This window comes from Gossypium raimondii, chromosome 5 (assembly GCF_025698545.1).
Source record: "Gossypium raimondii isolate GPD5lz chromosome 5, ASM2569854v1, whole genome shotgun sequence".
NCBI classification, from domain to species: domain Eukaryota; kingdom Viridiplantae; phylum Streptophyta; class Magnoliopsida; order Malvales; family Malvaceae; genus Gossypium; species Gossypium raimondii.
The window spans coordinates 1,727,267-1,737,778 of NC_068569.1; the positions used below are offsets into that span (position 1 = coordinate 1,727,267).

A 10,512-nucleotide genomic window follows, 5' to 3' on the forward strand; every position below is an offset into this window, starting at 1 on the left:
CATGATACCAAATGTGGTTGTGATAAAGCAAACCAATGTTATTAAATGACCTACCCTTCTTCATTCTATAATTAAGAAGAAAAGGTAATTGTGTTGCTCTTTTGGGCCCAAACTTTGACAAGCTGGTCTATTGGGTTTAACCCTTGAATACCTTAAAACCAAATTCAGCCGAAAATGGCCTAGACAAGAGTTTTTGATTTTTTTTTTAACTTTTTGGAGAAGTCCAAAATAGTACTTCAATAAATAATTTATTCGGAAAATTCGATCTGATTATTTATTTGTTGCTTTGACTTGTCACACAGTTCACGACTCGAGGTTTTACACCTTGTGATTTTATGTCTTCTTGCAAATAATTAATCTTTCAATTCTCAATTATTTGATAAAATTTCAAATAATTTAATATTCATTTTTATTCACTTCACTAATAAAGCATATAGATTTATCTGGTATCAATACATCCAGTAATAGTATAAATCCAAGACTATAGCTATTATTATTATCGTTCAAAACAATAAAAAAATATATAAATTATATATTTTCAGTATCTACAGATTTTATTGCATTCTCCATTTGCATAGTTAGGACAAGTTCATTGTTGGGCACACAGATTGTTATCTCCTCTGGAAGTTGAAGGCTTTTATTGCAAAAGCGAAAATCATTCCGAAGAAGATGACGAAAAAGGCTACCATTAAAGCAGCTATTACCAAGAAATCATGGCGATACCCGAACACTTGTTCCAGTAACTGTCTTGTAGGCATTGAGTGCACTCCATCTGATGATTTCACCGCCCTTTCATCATCAGCGTATTGTGAAACCACGAGGCCGTACAAACTCCACGCTATGGGATTTGCCCAGTAATACCATCTCCACCAAATGGGAATTCTCTGGCAAATTTACACAACTGGGTTATTACAAATAAAAACATGAATGTGATTTAAAAGGTTCTCCAAATTGAATAATATGTTTATATCAGTACATTCTAAAATCTGCAACTGGAAAACGATGGGATGAGTTTGATGGAAGCCTATAGTTATTTAGGGATGGAAATGGAGCGAGCCTCATCTACCTCCATCCCCTTCTTATAAATGTTACTGATGCTCTTTCTCTCTCAATAAACGTAAGTGTGCAATTATGATAAACACACAAACACAATTTTTTACCTGGAAAACCTCCCTTTAAAGCAAAGTTTAAAATTCACAAGAATTGAATTGAGACTCCACTAAAAGGTCATGCTAAAATATCACAATTATTATAATGAGCATATAACTCTAAAAAAGCCAACAAGTAATCCCAAGTAAGAAGGAAAAGAAGCTAAGAGTGGATCATGGATGAACCCCCGATTGAACAGTTGATCGAAACTGCTTTCCTTTTGAGTGTGCCGCCTCTCACTTGCCCAACATTCTAACGTGTAAAATGTTCCCCCCACCTTTTTATTAAAGGGCAAAGTGAGTTTTCCACACATAGTGAGACCCACGGCCCAACAATATGTCTCCATGAATATTGGTGATGTCCATAACCAATTTGCGTTGTTTATACAATATCTTTCAGATCCGCTTGAATGCTAATGATTTTTTTAGGGATGCATGCTATGTCAATCTAAATACATACCTATATGTTGGATCTTTCATACCCATATCTGAATATTGTCTAAGAGGATGCCGGATGTAAGTACAACAAAAATAACACAATCGGAGAAAGACAGAAAACAAGAACACATAGCAGATTAGGCGAGATGAAGAGTGAAGAAAGCAGCTGCTTTATTACCTTGTGGGGAATCATAAAGCCGCTAAAAAGGTTCCAAAGCATATAAAACGGAGCCGCGATGATAGCAGCCACATTGTGATTTGGTGTGACAGCAGTAGTCATCATTCCATAGAAGGTGAAGTATAACAGAGTTGAGTACATAAAGAATATGTACCAAATGAATTTCAAAGCAGTCCACTCAAATGAGGCCATAGAGTAGAATATCGAACAATAAATTACCGACTGTGCAAATACATAAGGGAACTCGATAGCAACCTGCAAAGCAAACGGAATGAATCAGCTCATTTCTGTAGAAAAAGTAAAGGGAATATGCAGCTTCTATTTCTGTGGAATGCTGAAAATAGAAGGTAGACCTGAGCAAAAGCAAAGGCTAGGCCTGAATACATTCCTGCGGCTCTTTCTCTGTATGAAACGAATCTCTCAATGGACACAACAGGTTGAACAGCAGTTGCATTTGTAATACCAATGAAGAGGACTGCCGCATACATCGACCCCATTGCATTGAACAAATCTTGCTGGCTCTCCCTGTAAGTGAAACACAGAGGAACAAAATAAGCACATAAAACAACTCAGATTCTTTACTATATTGATTTGAAATAATATTTAGAAGATAACTAGAAAACCTTTGTGAACCGAATTTCCAGCATATTGTTCCAAGCATCAACGAAATGACAATGGTGTAGAAGAATTTAACAGCTGTGTATTGGGGGTTTCGCCAATAAGATAGATTTTGCTTCCAAAGACAAGTTAAAAACTGTTCAAAAAATGACTGGGAATACTTGGATGGAAAGTTCAATTCTTTTGAATTACTACTTGGCTTGCTCAGATTTTCAACCAACTCCCTGTTGCGTCTGAAAGAAAGCAAGAAGATGAAGTTACAAAAAAAAAAAAAAGATTTTGAAAGGTATTGTTTAGAACTAAATAAAACCTAATTGTAAGCGAATCAAAAGTATTCCTACTGAAATAGATTAGATCTTCGATAAATGTCTGCAAAGTCCAAACCCAAACGGTTTTCTTCAGCTGTAGAAGTAACCTCAAGCATCCAAGCAGCAGGATTGTAGCCAGGTCTGATCTTAGGCACTCCTTCAACTGCCTAGAAAACCAAAATATAGATCAGCAGGAATAAGGACAAATTCTACTCTTTTCTGGGCCAGTGGCCAAGTTCATAGTTCGCTAGACCATATGAAATACTTATTCTAGTAGCTAAACATACAGAATCTGACCTCAAAATACTTTATGAGTTCGCTAGAGTTGGGGCCTAGTGGACCAGCATATATGAGCTCTCCTCCACGTTTCATAAATAAAAGCTGCCATCATAGATTAAATGAGAAGCTGAATGAAGATGGGATCAAAATGGCATTTCTATATTTGTGCATATATTTGTGTGTAAGATCATCTGTAAAACAAATTCTCAAAGAGAGAAAAAGACCTCGTCAAAGGATTCAAAAATGTCTATGCTGGGCTGATGGATAGTGCACACAATTGTTCGTCCGGTATTCACAATATTTCTCACAGTCCTCATCACGATGGCAGCAGATCTAGCATCCAATCCCGTTGTAGGCTCATCCATGAAGACTATAGATGGGTTGGCGACAAGTTCAACAGCAATAGTTAACCTTTTCCGCTGTTCAGTGGACAAGCCATCAACGCCTGGCAGACCAACCAATGCCCCACTTAATGGAGTGAGCTCCACAAGTTCCATCACCTCCTCAACAAATGCCTGAGAATCCATCCCTAAATAAGTCAATACGGTACACCATGCTGTCAAATAGTACTATACAAGCATAAATAAAGATATGTTCCAATTACCCTTTGTATCTCCAAGTCAACATCCGATGGTAATCGAAGCCAAGCAGAGAACAGAAGTGATTCCAGAATGGTCAAACAAGGAGAATGAATATCATTCTGCTCGCAATAACCTGAAATTCTTGCAAAAGTCTCTTGCCTTTTCGGATAACCAGATATATTTATGCTCCCTTCTATGACCCCTCCAGTTTTCCGACCAGCTAAAACGTCCATGAGTGTAGTTTTACCAGCACCACTGACACCAACCAAAGCTGTAAGTACACTAGGTCTAAATGCTCCAGTAACATCAACCAACAACTGCAATCTGTCTTCAGTTATACCTTGTTGCTTCAACTCCTGGAAAAACACATAGTCAAAAAGTTAACTCATCAACATATTTCTATAAAATAATTAGCATAGGGAAATAGGACAATATACTATACCACAGGGATCTCCACAAAGTAATTTATATTGCTGAAAGACATAGAAAGTGGTTGAAATGGGAGAACCATGCCTCTGTGCTTAAAATAGTTTCCTGCCCAGCAGTTGAATAAAAAGATTGAAACATTTGGCAGCATAAAAGAAAAAAAGGCTAAAGATCGGAAACGTCTTTTGCTCACCATTTACTGAGCTTGAATATTGCAAATAATGTCTCAGCTCAGTTACATTTTCACCCTTCCTTCTATTGTCTCTCTCTTGCAGCTCTTCCTTGGAGAAAACTGCCTGTTGCTTCCCCAGAGCTATAATAAATGACAAAGGCATAAATTTGATTAGATTTACACCAGATATCATATATGTTTTCCTTGGAAAGGAAATTCATGATGGACAAATTTCAATAGGAATGAGATGGCTTACGGTTAAGGTTAGCTAGAAAGAATGTAAATAGAATATTGAGCAAAACTGTATATCCAAGCAAAGCACCAACACCAATCCAATACCAGCAGCTCTCTGGAAAATAGCTGCGTGCTCTCAACAGTGCCTCACCCAGTGAGAAGTTAGTGTAGTTTCCAGCTCTCTGTAAAAATGGAAATTAAGTACGGTGAGTTTCAAGCTTCAACATAAGATTGAAACCAAATTCCAACTTAAATCATCACACATTCAGAGAACATGATTCACATTTCACAAATGGAAGAACCAGGAGCCCAATAAGGTGAGACACAAATATCAAGCTACTAAGCATAAGTCTAACTAAATAGATAGATAGATTGCTCAGAGGCATTGTCACAAGCTTAGGCAAGCTTGCTCATGAAGTTAAAAAGCATAAAAAAGAAAAACTATAATGTTGCTAAAAGGAAAAGGAAAGTACTTCTCTAACTCGCCCATTAATCACAAAATAAAAGTGCAAGCTTAGCATGTTTATGCTAACTATCAACAATCATTCAGCAGTTATTGCTGCTGATTTTATTCTTCTCCAGACATCATTAGTATTGCTGCATGATGACAGATTAACAGAATATTCCACAGCGCCAAAATAATTAATGCAATAATAAATATTTATTGATGTTACCTTATTCCAAGAATGTCCAAGGAATTCATTGACAGAGGCTGCATTTTGAGCATACATCAAAGGAGAAACCCAATAACCCCAGATCCACCAGCTAGGGATATGATCTGTCAGATTGAAGAAGATTAAGTAATCATATAGCAATTATAGAAAATGGAGAGCATGTTTGTCTAACCTCTTGAAATGATATATCCTCCAAGAGCCATGACCACCAACATGGCAAAAGATCCAAAGGTGTTGGCAACTATCATATTTCTTCCCAAGGAGCCTATCACACGAAAAAGAGCTATAGACATCTGGTGCAGACAGAAATATAACAAGAACTGCCGAAGAAATCTGCAAGGTTCAGAATTAAAGTGAAGATTGAATCTCAAAACTGCCGCGATACATGCAAAAATCATCGAAAACAACTTTACCTGGTGAGGTTAGGATCATAACCAATTACGTAGTATGAAATTGCCACCCAGAAACCAGACTCATAGAGGGAAGTTGGAATACTTAGCAGCCAAGAAGGCAGCGTATAAGCCCAAGTTGGATAGAAATGCAAATCCCTGTGCTTATAAAGAACAGGAAGTTTGGCCACCAACATTGAAACTTCCGTAAATCCATTGAAAAGAATAATGACCATGGAAAAGTAAAGTGCCCCTAGATACAATCCTCCATCATCGATTGTATTGTGATGCAGCACAGTCCGCATAAAAACGCTCATTGTGATTAGTGCAACAATAAAAAGCTGGACAAGGAAAGAAAAAACTAAAAATCATATTAAATCTCAGTGGAACTGTGAAATGAGTTGTTATGACAGGAGGATAGAAAGAGAATAAGGTTAACCAAATCATTAGAAGTGTGCTAGTGTTTTGAATCGTGAAGTTTTAACACTTACCTGAATAAATTTGAAAACATAGATAAATGAATTCCGTTTCATCAGTAGCATCTGCCAATTAAAGTTGGTTTTAAGAAGTTCATTCTTCTTCACTCCATAGCGAGAAGTTGACAGTGCTGCTGGATGGCTATAACGCTTATCAAATGGAATGCTTAGTTCCTCGTACAAATTCTTCCCAGTTTGATAGGATCGGAAAGCTTCAGAAAATTTTCCTGGAGTAATGTAACGATAAGGCTGGAAAGGAAGAGACCAATACTGTTGTTGATCCTTTTTCGACAAAACCTGTGCACAGAAAACTTGAGCAAATAGAATACCATATAGATTGTATGTCTAAAAATCAAGCTCTAGCCCCATACCTCTTGCAAGAAGTCTGCCACATTCTTTCTTTCAGGACACTTAAATCCCATAAAAGCAAAGAAATCAAGGGCCTCCTCAAGAGGCCCCTGGTATACAATCTGGCCCTCACATAAAAGTATAACATCATCAAACAACTGGTAAGTTTCAGGAGCTGGTTGAAGCAGAGAAATCACAGTAGTCCCATCGAGTGCACAGGTTGAATGTCTCAAGTATTTAATAATTTGATAAGTAGTAGAACTGTCGAGCCCATTCGAAATTTCATCCATGAACAACACCCTGGCTGGCCCAACTAGTAATTCACCTGAAATAACAGTTCTGCCAAATCAGCATGAATGAAACCAAATAGCTCCTTCTTTGAATAAAACACACATACAAGTAGCTCCTTAGTACACGACCAGAGGAGAAGGTACACAACAAATCATAAACCTGTTGTAAGCCGCTTTTTCTGGCCACCGGATATCCCTTTAAGCATTTCATCTCCCACCAATGTATCGGCACATAGATCCAACCCTAAAATCTTTGTCAAATGAATTTTAGTGCCTCAGAAGAATCAGTGAAACTTAGGTCTTGTTGAAGTGCAGTTGGTAAGAAAAATGTGTCACTTAAGGCCTTGAAAAGTATATTAAGTGCAGTGGCACATGCATCAAGGAGAAACCAACATCTTGAAAATACCTTCATGATGTATTCAACCACGAGGCTTGTCTCGTTTCCCCCCAAAGCTAGTGACTAAAAACAGGAAGTTGTGTCATTAATAACTCTTAGCCATAAAGATCTACTAAAATGAAAACATAACTACCCAAGAAATACGGGAAACACATCCATCTCACCTACCTTCATAAAGATATCAAGATCTTCATCAGGTTTTATCCCAGCATTCTTTTCTCTTCTTGCAAGTTCCACAAGCATGTCTTTTGCAAGCAGACATAAGTAAGCAACATGGAATTGCGACTTATGTATGTAAAGTTGATTTCTCAATGCTTACCATATTTAGATCCAACACCTTGACACCGTCCTGCAAATTCAAGTGTTTCCCTCACAGTCATTTCTGCCACATGCCAGTCCTGTTGGCTCACATAAGCAGATGTCCTTGGAGGAACGAATTCCTTTAGCCCATGTCCATTATATGTAACTTCCCCTGACATCTTCAAAGCGATAAAATATAATGAATAACAAGAAAGAGTATTGACATAAACGCAATCTTCCTAGGATCTAAATACCTGCAAATGAGTTCCAAGGCGTCCAGCCAGAGCCAACAGTAACGTTGTCTTTCCAGAACTTGGAGGACCTAATAGTAGCGTTAATCTGCCAAAATATGTAGTAATTAACAGTTCCGCACCTCAACATTATGAATCCATATGCAACAATAAGTAGCAACGCATTCAAACGCACCTTGAAGGCCTTACAATCCCACTACAATCGTCTAATATAGTTAACTTACTTCTCCTTCCTTGATACATACGCAATTGTCTCAAAAATGCCTGAAAACCACATTTTTTTAATAACTAGAAATTAAAATGAGCATGGCCGTAAATAGCTTTATATCCCAAAGTCGGTCAATGGTTTAAGATTTTACCTCTGCCATATTAAAGATAAAATTGGGGATTGTTGGCAATGCTCTGCTCCCAACATGAACAAAAGATTCAACAGTCAGATTCTGAAACCGAACCTCAATCTTCGGGAATTTCAAATCTACTCTGTGACACCACAAATAACCACAGCAATATTTAAGCAACTGTTAGCACCGAGGCGAGAAAACAATAGAAACAGTCTCAACTTAGAAAAGAAATGCAATAGCTAGCTTCTTATTTTCCCAGAAAATGAAAAATATAATAATAAAGGTTTAAATTATTTAAGTTTTACTTTTAAAAACGATCACAAATGTTAGTATTTGATGAATTAATAATTTTTTTTAAAAATATAATCATAAAGTTCACTTGACTGAAGCCAACAAAAAGGGCGACCGATGTCACTTTAGAACAAAATTTCGTCGCTAAAGTTCAAAAACAAGCTTTTGCTTGTAATTAGTGGAAGGTATTAGTATGACACATTAATTGTTTTTAAGTCAAAAAGATTGATTCATAGATGCTATTAACATTGTTTCATAGATTCTATTAACTTAGCTTAGCTAATTAAACCGTACGGTCAAACTAACGTCAGATTTTAAAAAAAGGATCAAAAGATCCCAAAATCTTGATTTGCCATTCTTGTCAATATAAAAAACAGCAAAGAGTTATTCTCTTTGTTCTTTCTTTTAAACTTAACAGAACACTAAACCAAACACACACAGAAAAAAAAGTAAGTAAATCCAGCATTACGCCTCGATTCGTTTCCTCATACGATCAAAGAACTGTTCAGGATCATCCTCGGCAGATTTAACGAGCCGTTCGAGTAAAAGTCTTTGATCGGTTAACTCGAGCTCGCTCACATCCACTTCTTTGGAGTCGCCAACCATGTTCCTAAAGATTCCCCTTCGAACTCGAGCGTAAGTTGGCAACCTCTCCAGCGCCGCCCACCTCAGTGCCTCCTCCTCCTCATCTTCCTCCCTGAACGAAGCCGACCTGGAGAACACATTCTCCGCCGAGTTCCACATTGCCTCCTTTCAAAGATCTAAACAACAAAAGAAAAAAAAAAAGAAAACCAAACCTAGAGAGATTAAAGAAACAATGAAAAAAGAGAGTTCAATTGTGAGATTTAGAAATGTGGCTGAGAGTGCTTTTGTAAGTAGAGATTATAGTCTTCAAAATAGGTAGTTGAGCTTTGCAATTGCATTTATGGCGGGTTTTTTTTATTTTTGTAAAATTGGGGGCTCTGTTTTCGGCTAACGTAATTGTAGAAATGCTTACGTCGTTTAACTTTCTGTTGCATCCGTTCGGTACGTTATCATTAATAGCCGCGGGAAAAGAATATAAAAGTGGCGGGGGCAACCTCTCGAGTCGCGTACACTGTAATCGCTCTTAGATTGTGAAATATGTAAGGTTAAATATGTTATAAGCCCCTGTAACTTTTAAAAATTTAAAATTTAGTCTTTATACTTTTCAATTTTCAAGATTCAGGTCCAATGGTTAATATTGTTGTTTTTTGTTAAATTCATTGGTGTGATATTTTGAAACTAAAAACTAAAAATATTTTAATAAACCTGAATTTATCAAAAAAAGTAATAATATTAACAGTTAGATTTGAATTTTAAAATCTAAAAAAGAGATAAATTAAATTCTCAAAATAAAAGTATAAGAATTAAATTTCAATTTTTTGAAAAATACAGGGACTTATGATACATTTTAACCTATGTAACTTGGGCTACACACGTGATGAGGATGCGGGGAGTGGGTTTATGATTAATAGATCTGAGAGTGGGCTGAGAATCAATGGCCGATGTTTCTAAAAGTGAAGAACACGAATCACCGGCAGCGGCAGAACAAGACAAGGGCATGTTTTGTAAATTGTAACGAACCCCTTATTTTCTTTCTTTTCTAAAATAAAATTATCATGTACTTTTATGCAATTTGCATGGTGTATGGCAAGAGAGATTTATTGATTTAATAAATTAAATTAATAGTATACTGCAGAGCCGACAAAATAAAAGAAATTATTTAACGATAGGAAAATTGAAATTAATAAAATATAGCATAAGTTCTTTACAAATTTATAATTTAGCCTATATATTTTTATTTTGATAAATTTAATCCATTTACTTTTCAGATCTTAAATTTCAATCTAAACTATTAATATGGTTATTTTGTTAATAGTTTGATTAATAGTTTGATTAGAATTTTGAAATTTAAAAATAAAATAATTATTTTTTAAAAAAATATAGGATTAAATTTTAAATTTGCAATCTAACTTTGAAAAAAATATCAGCTATTTTACGAGGGACAGTCTTTTAAAAATTTAAGACATAAACACTCATATTTTATTCTTTAATGTTTTGAATTTTAATAAATTTATTGACTATATTAATATCAGTTGACTTGTTGTTAAATAACTTCACAACCATAAATATTAAAGAAATTATAAATGATAGTAACTATTTTTATTAATAATAAAATGACAAATTAAATTAAAGAAGAGACTATCATATTCAACCACAAATTGGGACTTTGAATTAGGTGTCGGGAAAACATGCATTTAATTTCTGTAACAATTTTAGTCCCACCTAATTAAACAACTATATAATATAACCTATATTTGTATGATCAAAGCCTAAAACTTGAGTTTCTTG

General features: G+C 35.7%; 1 protein-coding gene across 1 annotated transcript; it reads right to left on the bottom strand.

The window, feature by feature from the left end:
• Positions 1–385: 385 nt before the first annotated feature.
• On the bottom strand, positions 386–9,003 carry LOC105769186 (ABC transporter G family member 32). Its single transcript, XM_012589656.2, has 24 exons — positions 8,609–9,003; positions 7,867–7,987; positions 7,683–7,771; positions 7,511–7,595; positions 7,276–7,435; positions 7,125–7,201; positions 6,966–7,019; positions 6,720–6,810; positions 6,293–6,594; positions 5,937–6,218; positions 5,470–5,786; positions 5,229–5,389; positions 5,057–5,160; positions 4,405–4,564; positions 4,170–4,289; positions 3,993–4,084; positions 3,574–3,906; positions 3,194–3,484; positions 2,988–3,071; positions 2,724–2,857; positions 2,388–2,615; positions 2,118–2,289; positions 1,765–2,019; positions 386–884 (listed from the first exon to the last, which is right to left on the bottom strand). The coding sequence occupies exons 1-24, from the start codon at positions 8,881–8,883 to the stop codon at positions 612–614; spliced, it is 4,260 nt and encodes a 1,419-aa protein (XP_012445110.1). The 5' UTR covers positions 8,884–9,003; the 3' UTR covers positions 386–611.
• Positions 9,004–10,512: the final 1,509 nt, after the last annotated feature.

What these genes read in the sequence shown, in the direction of transcription:
- LOC105769186 (XM_012589656.2), bottom strand. Translation starts at nt 8,883, where the DNA reads ATGTGGAACTCGGCGGAGAATGTGTTCTCCAGGTCGGCTTCGTTCAGG. An exon ending in ATGAGGAAACGAATCGAGGC is followed by an intron (nt 7,988 to 8,608) that starts GTAATGCTGGAT and finishes GTGGTGTCACAG; the next exon opens with AGTAGATTTGAAATTCCCGA. An exon ending in AGGATATATCATTTCAAGAG is followed by an intron (nt 5,161 to 5,228) that starts GTTAGACAAACA and finishes TCAATCTGACAG; the next exon opens with ATCATATCCCTAGCTGGTGG.